Genomic DNA, 19299 nt, shown 5'->3' on the forward strand with positions numbered 1-19299 from the left:
TTACCGAAGGAAATTCGTGTACAAATTTGTAATCATTTTTTAAATAGTTTCAAAACCATGAAAAAAAAAAAAGATCTCTGTGGGTGCTTTGTTCAGCCAATCATGTTTTGACCAATTCTATCTCTCAGTTACTGTATAAATCCGACGGCACGATACAAAACAAATAGTTACATAAGATTTGCCAAGTTGGCCAGGATACATTCTGGTTGTTAAACCGTCTTAGGTAGAAACAATCAATAAATCATTCTTCTCACATACAACAGTATGAAATATCATCTTTTTTTTATAGTTATTTGACTGTTTTGGTTAAATATGATGAAGTAACAAATAAATAAATTGTTATGTTTACAGAGAAATTTCTAACAGTGTTGATGCAATCTTTTAGGAATTAGAAAAAAGAACTGAAAAGTATTAATTTTGAAAAAAAAAAGTTGATTTAGCTTTTATTGATATCGAGCATCTCAACTGTTGTCATATTTTTGCAAGTATTAAACAGAGCACAAAAGTAAAATAATAAAATAGTAAAATGAAGTAAAATAAAAGTAAATAAAGTAAAATAAAAGTAAATAAAGTAAAAAAAAGTAAATAAAGTAAAAAAAAGTAAATAAAGTAAAATAAAAGTAAATAGAGTAAAATAAAAGTAAATAAAGTAAAACAAAAGTAAAATAAAGTAAAATAAAGTTCTAAAATACGGTTTTATATATTTATTATTAAAAAATCAATTGTATTTATTCCTTTGGCACATTCCAAATAAACATTTGCTGTATTTTATTCATTCCATGATCAAAAGTGCTTCAACGGGATTGCACTTGAAAATTTTCTTAGAAAATCTCTAATGAGATGAAAGAAATGTTTATGTTTTGATCTTAGAAATAACTTTCACCACCTCAAATTTGCATTTCGTAATGGATTTTTGTATATTAAATCTACAAAGCAGTACAGCTGTAGATGTATGTTTTATGTAAATTATTTAAAAAATAACTTGAAAAGAGAACCTTGAATAAAATGTCTTACATAACAAATAAAATATGTTTGAAGTGACTTTACTACAGAACAGCTTTTCTGCACATTAGGAACAGAAATAGTAATTCAAATAAATCATGTTAAAGTAATTTTTTTACGCACTTATTATTTTTTTTATTGCTTTCGTATACATTAATAGTTTATAAATGTATTCATGAGTCTCACCTGAAGGGGGATTTCGAAATATAATAATGAAAATAATTAAAAAGAAGTGATGATATAATCTTAAATAAAATACTATGAAAGAATAATAATGTCTCATTTGATTTCGTTAGAAATAGAGATTAAAAATAAAACAAATAAAATATGTTCGGACCGAATTGGCAAAAAGATAGTTTTTCTTCTCATTAAGAACAAAAATAGTAGCAAAAATAGAACATGATAATAAAGTAATTCTTTTTGCACAATTATTTACTATACTTATAGTATACCAATAAATGAAGGTTTAGTACGAAGGTTCAATTGCTTATAAATGTATTAATGACTTAAGCCTAAGTGAGGATATCAAAATCTAATAAAATAATATGTTTGCTTTACTATTCTTATAATAAACCAATAAATGAAGGTTTAGTATGAAGGTTCAATAGTTTATAAATGTATGAATACAATTAAGCCTGAGTGAGGATTTCAAAATCAAATAAAATAATATGTCTGATTTACTATTCTTATAGTAAACCAATAAATGAAGATTTAGTATGAAGGTTCAATAGTTTATAAATGTATTAATGACTTAAGCCTGAGTGAAGATTTCAAAATCTAATAAAATAATGTGTTTGCTTTACTATTCTTATAATAAACCAATAAATGAAGGTTTAGTATGAAGGTTCAATAGTTCATAAATGTATTAATGCCTTACGCTTGAGTATGGATTTCAAAATTATAATAGAAAAACCTTGATGAATTAATCTTAAATGAAATATTATAAAAAAAATATCTCATTTTTGTTTCGTCAAAAATAGAGATAGACATAATATGCATAAAGATACACCTTTACAAGTAATTTAAAAATGTATGGCATTGTACTTTTCGTAATCGAATTTGTTAAACGACAGATTTCCAGGAAAATACAGAAAGACATAAACTCAGATACCCGTGTAATGTTTATTTTAATGTCAGCAACAACCTTCATCATAATACCCAACACGGTCTATAAATGTTTAGCAAATAAACCATGCTATCTTGAAACAATGTTAAAACGCGCGGTTCGCATTACGCTTGATAAACAATCCTTTTAAAAAGAGATTGAATCTGCTTTTATAAAACAAGGCTAGAAAAACCTACTGAAATCAAAAATGAATCATCATTCGCAAATCAAGAATAAAAAGCGCACTCAATCTCAGGATAAATTCACCTTCTTAAGGTTTGTTTTAGATTTTATGAATGTCACTAAAATAGGGTTCATTTGCGCAGGATTTTATATAAATTCTTAGACACTCTAAAAGTAAAGGTTGGCCTTATCATTAAGTTTTCAAGACAAACAAAATGTTTCATTTGAGAGCTTGGATTAATGAAATACATTAATGTTAAGTTACATTAATGAAAAAAACGCCAAGATAAGGTTTAGAAAACCTGTAAATAAAAGCTAAAACATGAGATTTTTTGTAAAGGTTTTAGCGTTCTTTTATTCAATCTTTAAGGAAGCAAGCCTTGCATGCTAATATTTCTTCTAAGTTTAAGAAAGGATAAATCAGTCAACCTTTCTATTCTAAGGAAATATAAATAAAAATACAACGTTTGCCATAAGGTTACCTATCAGGGAATATATATATAATAGGAAAATTAACTATTAGAATTCATTTGAAAAAGAAAAGCTATGATAAATTTTAATTAAATTTAAAAACTATGATAATAAGTCTTTTTTTATTTGATTTTTTAAAACATAGATTTTTTTCTCATTTCGAGAGAAAATAGTGGTATAAGAAAAAAATTATATTTTTAAAATTTTTTGTACAATATTTACTTTTACTTCTTACTCTTTTATTTACATTAATAGTTTAGAAATATATATTTACATGATTAAAATTCAAAACATAATAAAAATAATTAAAAGTATGTTCCCCTAATAAGAATTCACAATAAAATAATAATAAGATGTATCTTCACCTGATGAAAATGCAAAACATAATAATAATAGTTAGAAGTATATTATCCTGATGAAAATATAAAACGTAGTAAAAATAAAAATAAAAACACTGATGATATAATCTAATTAATGAAGGACAGAATTAGAATCAAATTTTCATTTCGCAAAAATAAGAGTAAGGCGAAACATGATGATACATCCTTTGTATTTATTAACACTATATTTCGTTCATATTTTTTTTACCATTTTTACATTTTGTAGTATAGAATTGTGTGAAAACTAGTTCTCGAAAGGGATTATTATTAAATAAAACAAAAGTTCTTGATTGTTACTAAATCCTGAAAAAAAAATATTTTATCTCATTTAAGAACTACAAAATATCCATTCATTTTTCAGTAATTTTGTAAATATATTATTTAAAAAAAAAAACTATTCTTTCTTGAACCTTTGTATTCGGGCATTAAATTACACAGTTTCGCTCACAACCAATAAATTATTTAACTCGTTAAACGTTACTAATATTGCTTTTAGTGTTTTTAATGATACAATTAAATTGCAAGTTTTATTTCACACTAGGGCATTTAAATCCTTTTTGTATTTAAACGTTTTCCTGAATTTAATTTTTTTTCTTTAACTTGGTTATGTTATATTCGGTAGTTACTGACATACTTAATTTATTCCTCAATAAATTTAAATGAAAAGAGACCTAATAAAAACTTATTTTTCCTGTAGTAATATTATACATATTTGTTATTTAACTATATTCATTAGTTTGTTAAGTTACAATTTGTGCAATGATACTACATGCCTTATTTGTAGTCATAAATTTTAATCCGGGTTTTTTTCTTTTTTAAATTTTTTAGAAAATATTTATTAAATGACCAGTTATCATCATTGATTATGTTTGTAAAGTATGGTTATTTTACTTTTAACATTGGCTTTTTTTTAAACATTATAATAAAGGAACTTGGTTTTTAGAGTATTTTATCCAGCTGGTTCAAAAATAATACTTAACAATTCTCTGAACAACATGCAATTCAAAAATACTTTACTTTTAGTCTAGTTATGAACAGTAACATTATGAATTTATTATAATAAAATTTTCCTTTCTAGTTTTACTTAATAGCTATTCGTATTTTAAAACTTTTAAAATATTCTGAAAATCTCCCAACTAATTTTACACAAAAAAAGCTATTTAAATTCATGCAAACTTGAAATGAAGGCAAATCCATGATAGTTGGTTAGCAACTATCTCTTTCACAACAAAATATTTCAAAAATGAAGTCATATATATTTTTCTAGGTTGAAAAATCGATACGGGTTCTTAGGAACTGGTATAAAGACGTTTACATTGAAATTGAAATAAATAGTTAATAAATCGATTGTATGCAGAGCGCGAAAAAAAAAACAGACTACCCTGAATAACTTTTGATCTAAGGATTGGATCTTTACGTTCTAGGACTCAATCTTAATGGATCGAGGGTGCGACCTCAAATATGTTAATTAATAAGTACAGACGATATTTTCAGACACAAAAATGTACTTTCATTGAATCATCGAATACCTTTTTCCTTGAAGGATTTGGATTTCTGACCCCCAAAAGTTTGATCAAGAGAGCGCTCCAAAGTTTAGACCCTTTAATCTTTATTTTAATTTTTGTGTATTTCCTTATGTCTCAAGAACATTTTTAAGCGAATTTAAAAAATTTTGAACTAAATTATGAAATTTGTTTACGCAAAGATAATTCCATGCAAAACATATTTTTTGGAAATATTTATTATTTTATTTAATAATGGTCGAAAAATTTTAGAATTGTGAGATATACAAATTTTTCACAGAATACGATTTTACATGGCAAAATACAACATTTGAGCAAAATCGGTCGAATAGTTTCTGAGAAATCAAATTTTAAATATCTGACTTCTTTGAAATTCGATTTCTCAAGAACTATTCAACCAATATTGCTAATTTTTTGTATTTTTTCATGTATGATTATAGTCTTTAAATGGTGCAAAAAATTGCTCACCTTACAGTTAAAAAAATTTTCAGCTATTTTTAAATTAAGCAATAAAAATCTTATAAAAGTTATATTTTACATTGAATTATCTTTGGATGAATAAATTTTATTATTGTGCCAGAGAATTTTTCAATTCGCTTAATAAGTTCTCGAGACATAGCGAAATACGCGAAAAAATTAACTAAACTAATAACATTCACCATACTTAATCAACTGTTATTTAATGTTTATATTTTCAAAAAGAGAGCCATGTTTTTCTTCCATGTGATACAGGAAAAAGGTTTTAGAGCATAAACTGTTTTTTCGCATAGCTATAAGTCATGAATTGACAAATTCTTAAATTAATTGTGTAAATCTCATAATGCTACATGCTACAATACAACATCATACTATGATATAAAGTGTTTCATAATAATCACCCTTAATACAGATTTTTAGAATTCTTTTCTAACATGAAGTAAAGAATATTTGAAAATTAGATGTCATTTAAGTAAAGAAAAAAAAAAGAAAAACTCCATAAAAATCTAAAAACTAACAACAGAAAGCTGTTGTACAGAACATTAAAACATGTTCATTTGTCGAAGGATAATAGAGAGAAGTGGAAATACAATTGTTGGAAACCCTTCCGAGTTTCAACCGGTGATCAAACAGGTTTTGATGTTGTGTACAATTGCGCCTTCCTTAATAGTGATTTGTCAGATATCGATAATGTTATTGTTTTTCCTTGCTTAAATATTAATTAGGTACCCATTAGGTGTATTCTTTTTGGTCGTAATTTTTGACAAGACTCTAAAATTATGTACGTTATTAAGAGAGTGATTTTCAAAAGCGCACAATTTTTACTCTTCCTAAATTTTAAGTAATAAAAGCTTTTTCATGTGAACCATCGTCATAAATTAAATACATCCCATTCTTATTAAATTTATTAATGCTGTTTCATACGTTGGAAATATTATAAAAATGCTTTTCTTTTTCCTTGAAATTTGTTATAAAACTTAAATGCAATGTCTAGACGCCATTTCCTTTTTCTATACTTTCCCCACCCACAATTCTACTTATTGCAAAATGAGTTTCTTTTTTTTTGTGGTAGAAATACGGTATTTCTATATGACATGAAAAGCATTTGTAAGTAAAAGCACAGGTGAAATAAATTTGATTTACTAACACTTTGGCTTTAGCACGTAGTAAATTGAAATGGAAAAGTATTTTCACTATTCATGCCATTGTTCTTTTTCTAGGTAAAATGCAACATTAATTTATGTATATATATATATATATATAAAATAATAAAAAAAAATTTTTACTACAGATAAGCTGCAAATACATAGAACACGTAAAATAAGTTATAAATACCAACAAAAAAATGCAAGGAAAAAATAATAATTTTATAGTGAAGAAGAAAATCTATTAATAAATAAAATGTTTTAAAAACTATTTAAAGAAAAAACCACCTAAAAAGGCCAAAAAACAAAATGAGGGAAAGATATAATCTTGTTGTCAGCCCACACGATTATATCTGCAAAAAAGAGTGCTTTCTAATATTGTATTAATATATCCGAAGCAAAAATATATCAATTTAATAGTGTGAGGAGCACCAAAAAAATTTAAATGAAAATAAAACTTACTAAGTAAAAATAAAAAATTAAAAATATCAAGAAAAAAATAAATAAATATTTAGGAAAATACAGAATTAAACTTAAAATGTAACATATTAAGCGAATTCAAATGTCTTTCCACTTATCTTGCAAAAATGATTTAAAACATGATCGTACCAAGTTTGCCTTATAATAAAAGATAAAAATTAAAATGTAAATAGAATATAGTGGGATATACTTTATGGATCTTTGTTACTGTAGTACAGAACCACATTTGATTAGACAGTTACTTTGGATTGGCCTGTAACTGGATGTGTGAGTAAGATAATTATATTATACGGGATAATTCAAAGTTTATAATTAATAAAAGTCGAATTTCAATTATAAAATTTTAATTTTGATGGATTTTAGAGAAGTTATTATAATATATTAATACATAATATTCAGGTTTGAAATTTAACAGTAACCTTGCTCATTAGTTACTAACAATACTGAAATTCTTTTCTTAGTTTTTTTGACACCTCGCAGTGAGTTATAGTTGACTGTGTTGGTAAGCGCATCAAATTTGCACAGTTCTATAATTCTAGATACTAATATTATAGTTTAGCATTGAGCAGATTATTTTGAGAATATATGCGAGGATTAAGTTGGTTTATGGAAATAAACTGCATTCACTTAATAAAATATAATCCGTTCTTGTTTTAAGGTTTTCAAGGAAAATCATGTGAAGAAAACTGTCCATCTGGTTACTTTGGTTTGCAATGTAATAAGCAATGTGATTGTCCAAAGTGCTTGAATCCCATCCGGCGCTGTGAGTGTTTTAAAGAATCACCTGATAAAAGTAGATCTCAAAATCATTATTTGAGTCAGAGACCTCAACTAGTTATCAACTGCAATGATGGTCCTGATTGTAATCCAACAAATGGTCATTGTGACTGTCACAAGTAAGAAACTAGTAAAACCTGTCTATAACGATACTGTAGGGACCTAAATAAAATATTGTTATAGGCAGGTTACCGTTATAGACAGGTTTGAAATTTAAAAGTATACGTTTAAAACTAATGATAAATTAAACTTNAATCATGACTATATCCAATTACTAGTACATATACCAAATATTTCAATCTATTAATTATAATACATAAACAAATTTACTTTATCTTATACGCACTAAATAATATTATTATTTAACTCTTACAAATACCCCTTCACCCATTTCTACTGCTCTAATTTCCCCTAAAAGTGGCATTTTCTCTCAGAAACAACGAAAGAATATTACATACAAAGGAGATGGAAAAAAAATATATATTTTGTTATCTCACATTTAAGCTCGATGGGGAATCGTTTTCCAACGGTAGAAAAATCGGAATGGAACTATCAACTATCAAAAGAGGAAAAATTATCGTTGTTGACATGTTTAACTGAAAAGTGGTTATCGCTATAAACAGGTTAAAAATACATTGAGTAAATAGGAATTTTACCGGGACCTCAAGGAAATATCGCTATAGACAGGTTCATCGTTATAGACAGTATCGTTATACCAAGGTTTTATGTATATATGTATATATATATAATATCTATATATATTTTTTTAAATTTGGAGCGGATTTATTAGAAATAATTGATTGATTCAAGCACTTTAAAAGAATAGCTTTTGACCTTTTGCACTTAAAGTACTTCTGCTAAAATGCTTGCTATCAGTTTAAATTTATATATAAGGCCATGGTAACCCAGTGGTTAGATAATAAGACTCCAGTCCTGATGGGCCAGGGTTCGATCCGCCACTCCTCTAATACCTACCGAGTATATGCGATATACGGACTCGTAAAATCTGTGGAATGAACCCTTGTGGTCGGTTGCTGAGCAGTACCATGGGTATGAATAAATTTCCTTCCCCTTGTCTAAATTAAGAAAGTGGCATAAATGAGTGGTGCTGCCATCTATTTGTGGAGTTCTGAGCTAAGACGTACTTTCCGCTTTGCGGTGTTCTCTTATGAAACGAAAGGGGCCCCTTCCTGACTTAATTCGCAAAAGGCCACTGGCCGGCAAGCTTGGTTTATTTATGTGTCATTCGAAACAACAACAACATTTACTTGTTATAACTCCTTGTTTACTGAATTTCTATATACATTCTTTCTTCAACTAAATACTAAAAAGAGCACTGGTTGCTTAATTTTATACTACTAAATAATCTTAAAGATATAATAAAAAGTTTGAAAATTAGAGATATGAGGTTTTCTATGCGTAGAAAGTGGGGCATAGGACCAAGTCCTGCAAAATTTAATTTATTAAGAGTAATTAATTGCTCGCAATCGAGTTCAATTAATTTTTTTACAATTAATATATTGATCAGTAGTAATAATTTATATTGGATGAAAGGCAAACGCATTACAGTAACATAATCATATAAAGAAATAATTAATTAATTATTAGCAATCACAATTTTTTTAACAATTATAATTTTAATCACGATGATAAGCAATCCTAATTTACCGTTTCATTAACATTATAGTTGGTCAAACATCGAATTTACGATTACGCATACCATTAAATTTCAATTAATTAACACGTAAGATTAATTTACTATTAATTCAATTGTACGTTTAGTTTAAGGTTAATTGTACTTATCGATAAATAGAAAATAATCGTATTTATCAATAGAGAGTTTTTACTATAACGATTATAATCTAAATTTTAACTAATATTAAGCTATGATTTCAAATAATAACTATGAAATAATAATAATACAATTCTATGATACGAATAAAAGTTAAAACATTGACAGGTGTAATACAACTTGCCCAAATGGAACATACAAAAGATGTACATATAATTGTCGCTGTGAAAATGGAGGAACGTGTAAGTCGTCAAGCGGAACGTGCATTTGTTCTTTCGGTACGTATCTTTTTAATTCTTACTTTTTAATTCGCTTTTTTTTTTATTATTTATTAGTGACCCTTACCTCAAGTCATTGATAAAACACCTAAGAGTTCTGCCTAGATATTTCCACGCAAGGTCTATTGAGTACTTAGACCGAGAAACGTACAATCCCTGTTATTAGACGCATTATAAGATTCTCTGTAAAATTATAATACAACTGTATCACTTTTACTCGGATGAAACCGGTTTGCATTTGTTAACGGTCCTGCATCAATTGGTTAACATTGCAATGCAACACCGTTAAAGATAAATACAAATAGGAAGTATATAAAAAATCTCATGAATAAAAACCTATTACATGTTTGTTTAAATATAAATGTATTGCCCATAAACTCGTGCAAATCGTGTCATTATTAAAAAACTACAGTGCGCCTAATAATGTGATCTAATTATTATAATATACTAATATAATGATCGATATAATATTTATTCTATATTCATATAATAAATCGTCTAATTCTTTCTATCGTCAAATTTATATTATATATCGTCTAATTTAACCAATTGATACACTAACGTAAACAAGTGCAAACCGGTTTCAGTCACATAGAAACAATAAAGCTGTATAGTATCACCTAATAATTAAGATTTTACATAGAATCTTATAGGGCGTCTAATAATTCGGCCAGAGACTGTAGATTTGAAGAACAGTTCTGGAGATAACATAACTCCCAAGTACGGTATTTCGAAAGATTTTGTAAAGTGTTCATAAAATAGTATTTTAAGTACGAAGAATGTTCTAAAAATTACGCTATTCACCAACATTTATTAGCATAACAACCCAGCTAGTAGATTTTATATGCAGACGTTATTGATTTGTCATGAAGTGTAAAAAAAGAATATTTTAAACTTTTAAAACCGAGATTTATATATTAAAACATAAATACTGCAACTCCTAAAAAATATTTTTCTCAACTACCGTATAAATTGGCAGCTATTGAAAAATAATAGAATAAACTTAACTTCGTGAAATACTTCTTGGTGGAAACTAAAACACGTACATGATATGCTGAATGGATCACATAAAACTCCCAAAGTTAGTCCGACGGAAATGAAAAATCTAACCCAGAGGTCGCCAAAGTAGTCTATATAGACCCCCAGGGGTCTATTTAACAAAAGCGGGGGTCGATCTGAGACAGGGGGGCGAATGGGGGTCGATCCGAATCGGAAGGGTCGATTGTGCTTCGAAAAATAAAACAGTTCTCAATACGCAAATCACACATACCTAATTAAGTATGTAAAATTTGTGAATTATTTTTTATAATTGACTCAATATCAGTTTCCTTATAAAACATAAATTAATAAACGTATATTTATTGGGATGAAACAAGTGTGTACGTACCACCGCGCAGTGGCACGAACTCAGCGCAGTTTATAAGTCATATGCATATGTGCTCTTGTCCAAATATCACGTGTGACGAGCATTGACGTTACAAATGCAAATATCATACGCAGTTTCAGCTATCTTTGCAAACTGTGTTGAATTTTTGCAGTGTCATTATTAAAACTTTTATAGTTCTGGATAATTTGTTCAATAAGTTATTGTTTCAATAAAACCATTCGTTTAGTTTAGATATCAATTTTAATTATCAATGCACAAAAAAGAAGGTAAGCATTAATAATATGGATTAGTACAGCCCGCGACAAAACTATAGCACACTTTGAATTTTTTTACGAAAGTTACAAAATTGACCAATTTTGACGAAAATTAAAATTGACCAATTTTGAACCCAATATTGCGAACCTTGCAAAAAAACATCAGGCACACCCACTCATTGATAATGTAGCAGTAAACCTTTAGTTACTTTACTTATTATATCTACTTATGCATAATTACTTATTGTTTAATAATAAGGTATTTAAATTTCAATATTAATATATTTTTCGTAAAACTATTGTTACACAATGTACTATTACTTTAATAAATGTTTAAAATCATAAAATAAATGTACAAACACAGTATCTAATAGAGTTTTATTTAAATTAACAGAAAATTACTTTTGTGGGGGTCGATGGAGATTTCGAAAAATTATATAGGGGTCGATGATCAAAAAAGTTTGGCGTCCCCTGATCTAACCCATGGATTATCTCTACTGAGGCTATTTTAAGGTAGCTCTGTAACTGTAGTCAAAAGCAAGACCATATTCTAAGCTATTAATGTTTGGTTTCCTTCGGTAGCGGCAAAAATTTTAACAAAGAAATATGTAGTTTCTTCATTCCTTCAACATGAATGCATAGCTTTATTCTGTCATATGAAAAGCGATCCCAAAATATTTCATTCTTCTTTGCCGAAAACATAAAATTTCTCTCCTTGCATTAATAATTAAAACGTACGCTACTGTACCGCTTTCATCCATTTACAGCTTGCTTTCTTTTTTTATGAAATTGTATATAATTAAATTATATGTAATGTAATTTAGGATTTTTTTTGTAATTGCTATTTTGTAATACTTTATTATTCTTTCAAAGAGAATATGCAGTTTTACTTCGTCATTTGAAAAATGAGTCAGAAATATTTTATTTTTCTTTGTCGGGAAACAAAAAATTTCACTTGATTCAATTAAAACACATCGCCTCCTCATTTTTTTTTATTTATTTTTCTTTTATAAATAAATATGTAGTAAACGGAAAATTATCTATAATATGATGTAGGATTTTTAAAATTTTCATTTTTGAATATTTTTTCAATCAGAAATTCATTGTTTAGATTTTAAAAAAAATCACTTTTTCCCCCACATTTCACATAATATTTCTATTATGTGCAATTTTAAAAAAAAATTTATGCAGCATAACAACTATCTTTTTGTTTAAATTTTCAAAACTTTCAATTTGACATTTTTCTTATTAATTTTGAAGGAACTTGTAGAAAATTATCCCTTCTGAAAGTTAGAGTCAAGATATTATTCCTCGCAGATGATAGAATAAACTATTTTTACGTATATTCAATAACTTTTAAAACATTATAAATAACTATAAATTTCAAAAACAACAATATTGTTGCCTAAAAAACTGTAAATAAATAAATAACGGAAACAACTAGTATTTGTTTCGAGCAGAATTCCAAATCTTAATCGATTTTCAGAAGAAACCACTTAATAAAATTTAGAAATTGGAAAATTACTTTAATGAAACCAAGTAAATTTTTTTTATTAAATCTCGTTAATTCTTTATTTAATTTAATCATTACTCAAAAATATTTTGAAATTAAATGATTCACAGTTATTCTGGTGGCTCCATCTATGGTATTTTATGAAATCTGAAAGTTTCATATTTTCAAATAGGTAGTTAATTGTGAAACAACAAACAAGTTAAATTATCGAATGTTTTTTAAACAATTCTTAATCATAATCGAAAATATAAGACTCTTTTATTTATTTCAAACAAAAAAATATTCTTATCTGAGTATTCAACTGCTGGATGATTGATAGGAATAAAATCGGAGATTATTTGTGTCAAAAACTATTTAATTATAATGATAAATTATAAATAATTATAAACATTATGAATAATAAAATATTATAATAAATTATAACAAATAATAAATTAATAAATAATAAAATATGAACATAATTAATTATTTCTTACTATTTATTTTACATAATTTAAAAATACTTGATTAGCTATTTTAAACACCATGAAAAAAAGCAAAATTCTTGTAGAAATGTCAAATTTTAGCTGGAATTATGCTATCATTAAATTGCTATTTTTAAGATTAACGTAGAGTATGTCAAAATGTACCTTTGTTTAAAAAGTGTAATACGAAATAAATAAATAAACAAGCTGCAATTGAAAAGCGATATTATAAAAACTCAAGTAATTGTAAGCTTTTTAGCTGTAAGGAAACATAACTTGTTACGATAAGGAGAGAAAAAATAAAGTTGTTTCAAAGAACTAGTGAAAAATGGACCATACTATTGAAAATTTTCTTTTGATAAATATGTGATTAACCTATTAGGGATCATTTTTAAACATACATAGAATAAAAGATAAAAAAATGATCCCATCATAAATAAAAAATGATCACAAAAAATGAAAAATGATCAATCATAGAATAGAAAATAAAAAATTAAATACACTCATGAAACGAATGATAGTAGTACATTATTGAACAAATGTAATTTGCTACTTTCTTATTTTAGCTACCACATAAAGTAACAAAAAAATTGCTTTTATGGTTACAGATGAGAATTTAAAATTATATATATATAGATAATTACAAACCTGAGACTGAAATTAATGTACGGACTGATGGACAAAAACGGGCAAGGGGGTTGAGCTGGGACCAGGCATTTTTTATTAAACTGCTGCTGCCATATAGCAAAAATCGCATGAAACAAGTTGTAAACAAACGCCTTGCTATTTAGAGATGAATAGAAAGCAGAGTAGGCTATTTATTTGCGAACTTTCTAAAGATATGTTTTAAAAAAAATATGTTTATGAACTTTCTAAAGATATGTTTTAAAGATATGTTTTTACCCATTGTTTTAAGTCTAATTTCACTTATAATTATAAAAATTTGAAAATATCAATTTAATGTTTTNCAGGCAGTTTCTTATTGTTTGAAAATTTAGTTAAAGCAACGTTTGATTGCACCTCTTTTCAAATATTTTTCTATTAAAATAGGTTTCACAACACGTTAAAATTTGCTAATCCTTTTTTCCCCAATTGATTATACTGCTGCATGTAATTTTTTCAATCTGCTTATTGATGCATGGCTGATGTACAGTACAACTTTAAATGATGCATTGATGTTCAATACATAAAAATAAAAGGATTTACGCTGAATAGCTTTTGATGTAATGATCGGATTTTTACATAAGTTTGAGGACACAATCTCATTGGTACAAGGGGGGGACCTCAAATATGCTAAATAGTTAGTGCAAACGATATTTTAAGTTGATACAAAAACGTACTTTCTATGAATAAACGTAGTTTTTTATGGACGGATTGGGATTTTTAACCCCCAAAATATCGGGGGGAAATATGGACTCAATAGTTTTGGTCAGGAACGCGATTCAAATAGTGGGCCCCTTAATGTAAATTTCACTTTTTACATATTTCGTCATATCTCGAGAACTCTTTAAGCGAATTGAAATTTTTTTGCATGGAATTAAAAGCATTCTTTATTCAAAGATAATTACACGCACAAAAATAATATTTATTAATTTTTATTATGTAATAAAATAGTAATCTAAGAAATTTTGAATTGTAAGCAATACATCATTTAAAAGAATGTAATTTATCTTTCAAAATTAAAATCCGAATGAAATAGATCGAATTGTTCCTGAGAAATCAAATTTTAAATATACGTTTACCGATTCCGGACTGATTTGTGTACATAAAATCTGTAACATTGCAGAAGAGAATGATAAAAGTATTATTTTTTATTTCAGTTGCAAAATCTAATGAACAATCTCAATTTTTGATAAATACCAAATTGTAGTTATACTTTGTATTTTTGAAAATTTTAAATTTTTTTCCAAGATTCTATACATATAGTTTTTTATAATAAATTCATTATTTATTCTTTATTTTAAAAACTTATAAATTCATTTATTTACTATACCACTTACATTTCTTGTTTCATTCTTTCTCATATTCATACTGTTTACATTAAGGTTTTACTGGCGAGCGTTGCGAGTTACCTTGTCCAAAAGGGACATATGGTCGTGATTGCAACTCAAAATGTAACTGTAGCAACGGGGCTACATGTGATCCAGTAAACGGTACTTGCATTTGTGAGCCTGGCTACTTTGGGGATACGTAAGTACTTTTATATTTTACACTAATTATACGTTTCACTGTTTTTTTTAAAAAATATTTAGAGAATAGATTTTATAGTATTTTAGTTTTTCTGCATAATTTTCAGCATTCGGTATTTAAAAACAATATTATTAATTAATAGTTAATAACTTATTTAATATAGTAAGATGAAATTAAAATAGTAAGTGTTTAATGTAATAAGATATTTAAAATTACTGCGATAGTTTTTAACCTATTTATAGTCAAGATGGTGCTGTGATTATTACTTATGTAGTAGTAATGACTATTAATCTTATCTTTTTTCCAGCATTGTATTTTTTTTTAAACAATGTATATAAAATTTGTTCCAAATATTATTGTAAGCAAAGTTGAAAAAAAGAATTTTTTTTTTGCAAAAAAAAAGACTTACGTAAGAGGCACTTTTAGTTTGCTTGCGATTTGAAAGTGTCAATATATTTTTATGAAGCTTGGTACGCAATATATCATATAGTATATGCATAGTCGTGGTGCAAAAAATAAGATTTCTTGTATTAAAAAAATTATTTTAAGATCAGCCACCGTTTTAAGTTTAAAATAAGCAAAGTTTTCTGTAAGGACCGTCCCTAAAATACCATTTCAAAATTCTCGCTAAAACCTAAGAGAAAAAGCTTGCACTTTGGGGGCCACAGATGAATATTTGTGAGAGAGTGAAAAAATAAAGAACTCTCTCAAAATCTCATAAGTTACAACTGAGCAAGATGGAAGTTTATAAAATCAAATTCTGTTCAATTGCCAATCGAAGCTTGAATGTGTTTGTAATAACCATTTGTCATTTCCTCCGGCAATTAAACAGGTTTCTATGCTTCGTACGCTCACCTTTCTCGATAGTGATTTCGATGGTTAGTTGAGACTCTCAATCTGAGTACTTTTTTTCATCAGTTTTGACAAAGATTTTGAGAATATCAAAAAAATATGTCCGCTATCGAACAAACTGCTCGTATAAATTTTGCTTTAAGTAATTTTTTAAAAACTTTAATTTGTGAGATTATAAATCGAACACTAATTTATTTTGTGATGCAGTGCCAGCACTAAAAGTACTCTTGCAGTTGCATTGAACTTCTCCAGTGTTTTTCTTTTTTATGTTAGTATTGCAGATAAAACTAAATCTAAATTTTTTGTAAAATTTACAAATAACTGACTCAATATTGATAATGAGGAAAAATATCGAAATTATTTCACACATAAAATTTGAAATTTTTTTGACATAATTAGAGTTTTCTGTCTGAAAAGAATTTAAGAAAAATGTACTCTTAAAACCGCTTAACAGTCTTGTTAAAATAAAATTCAATCCTGTTGAAAGCATGACGGCTAACGCGTACCTGCAAATTATCTTCCATAAATATTAACTGCACTTAAATTAAATAAATTATTATGATCTTAAATTGAATCGAGGAGGATAGAATTATTTGAATTGAATATGAATGAAATGCTAAAAGTTTTAGCAGTTAAATTAAGGGCCATGGGCAATATAATGAGTCGCATTTTCAAATAATTCAAGAAAGTGTTTTGAGGTAAGAAAAAAATATCATAATTTTGTATGCAATAAGAAGCTCTTTTGTATTCTGTTGTTCCATATAATTGCAAATTACCTACATGAGAACAATACTAAGGAACAGTTTGATGTAAAAATGTCACCTTTTGACAAATTGTTGCTTACTATATTTTTATAAATTGTGACTTATTATTTTGGCTTTAAAAATGTGGTTAGTCTAAGCTTTTGAAATATTTTTGAACTAAGTAAAAATTTCAAGTTTAGTAAAGTTTTTGTGACATACAAACTTGTCGTAACATTTAGAAAAAGGCATAAACAGTATCCCAACTCACTATTTTATTAATTCGATCTAAAGAACGTTGCGATTGAAAGAGAGTTTATTAGATTTTTTTGCTTCATTTTTTAATTACACTTTCACTTATTTAATTTGCTAAAATAAAGCATAATTTCAACAAGCAGAGTTATTTTACTTATATTTTGAAAATAATTCTTTTTTTAGTTGTGACCAAATATGTTCACCAGGGACGTATGGCGAAATGTGTTCTAGGCAGTGTTTGTGTCAAAACAATGGAGATTGCTTACATACTAATGGAATGTGCATTTGCGTATCAGGTAACCTTTATGTAACCTGATAAACAATATCTATATTTTTTCTGTTTTTATCGATACGTTTCACTGGTAAATCATAAGATTTATATTTATGTTTCAAAACTTAGTGAAAATCCATATTAAGAGACAATTTGAAATGATATCGTAATAATGTACAGCGAGAAAAATAGAAAACCACCCTAAATAACTTTTGATCACGTTCTATGTTAATCCCAACCGCTTCCCTGATCATCCCGAGTTAACTCGGGTATGTATATATTTCAAATATTTTTTATCCCGAGTAAACTCGGACTTAGCAGAATTCGTCAATACATTTTGTTTTATCGCGTTTTTATTTGGCCGAAGACAAAACAGAAAATAATAATAATCTGCTGTGATTGGAAGTTGGCTAATTTTTGTTTGGGAGTTTTGATATTTGTGGGACTGCAAATGTGTTTCGTACAATTGAATATACGATGGTTGATTAATTTAAATAGAAAAAAAAAGTAAAAAATGGCATTCGCGAGCGAAAATGAAAGTAATGTAGATAATTTTTTAGATTATGAAGATATGAACATATACAAAGACTAATATTTAACTTTTTTCATTTGCCNAGATTGCTTACATACTAATGGAATGTGCATTTGCGTATCAGGTAACCTTTATGTAACCTGATAAACAATATCTATATTTTTTCTGTTTCTATCGATACATTTCACTGGTAAATCATAAGATTTATATTTATGTTTCAAAACTTAGTGAAAATCCATATTAAGAGACAATTTGAAATGATATCGTAATAATGTACAGCGAGAAAAATAGAAAACCACCCTAAATAACTTTTGATCACGTTCTATGTTAATCCCAACCGCTTCCCTGATCATCCCGAGTTAACTCGGGTATGTATATATTTCAAATATTTATTATCCCGAGTAAACTCGGACTTAGCAGAATTTGTCAATACATTTTGTTTTATCGCGTTTTTATTTGGCCGAAAGCAAAACAGAAAATTCGTGTTTCGTACAATTGAATATACGGTGGTTGATGAATTTACGTAGAAAAAAAAAGTAAAAAATGGCATTCGCGAGCGAAAATGAAAGTAATGTAGATGATTTTTTAGATTATGAAGATATGAACATATACAAAGACTAATATTTAACTTTTTTCATTTGCCCGACATAATTTGGGATAGTAAACTGATGGTAAATTGAGTATTTTTTATATATACAAAAATTAAAATTTCATCTTAGAACTTGTATGTTATGTTTTGTTTTAGTTCCTTGTGAATCAATGAAATAAAAAAAAATTCAAAATTGTTTCGACAATTATCAAAAAAAAAATAGTAAAAAAAAGATAATACTTACTAAAAGTTATTTTTTGCATGGAATTATCTTTAGATAAACAAATTTTATAATTGAGTGAAAAAATGCTTTGATTCGCTGATAAACTTCCCAAGATATGGTGAAATACGTAAACAATTAAATTAACATTAAATGGACCAAACATTCCACTACTCTCCTCCTAATTTATTGGGGCTATATTTTCCAGATTAGGTTTACGACTACTAATGTTCCACTCTATAGCCTTGTAATTTTGAACCCAATCCTGAAGACAAGGGAACTCCTGAATCAAGCATTGGGAGAAATTTGCCTTCGTAGAGGACTTTTTGATGGAACTAACCCGCATTTGCGTTACATAGAGAGGAAGACCACGAGATTCTCCCATGGTTAGCCTGATGGTAGGAGACTCTAACCCATGA

The 19299-nt window shown here is 27.2% G+C and overlaps 1 protein-coding gene across 1 annotated transcript in view; it reads left to right on the plus strand.

The window, feature by feature from the left end:
• Nucleotides 1-19299, plus strand: part of LOC107455522 (multiple epidermal growth factor-like domains protein 10) — a 50072-nt gene that overhangs the window by 2656 nt on the left and 28117 nt on the right. The window contains exons 4-7 of the mRNA XM_071188314.1: nt 7425-7662; nt 9504-9613; nt 15277-15421; nt 17452-17564. Of these exons, the coding sequence (XP_071044415.1) occupies nt 7425-7662; nt 9504-9613; nt 15277-15421; nt 17452-17564 (606 nt within the window). The remainder of the gene's footprint in view (nt 1-7424; nt 7663-9503; nt 9614-15276; nt 15422-17451; nt 17565-19299) is intronic.

Source organism: Parasteatoda tepidariorum, chromosome X2, assembly GCF_043381705.1.
Source record: "Parasteatoda tepidariorum isolate YZ-2023 chromosome X2, CAS_Ptep_4.0, whole genome shotgun sequence".
NCBI lineage: Eukaryota > Metazoa > Arthropoda > Arachnida > Araneae > Theridiidae > Parasteatoda > Parasteatoda tepidariorum.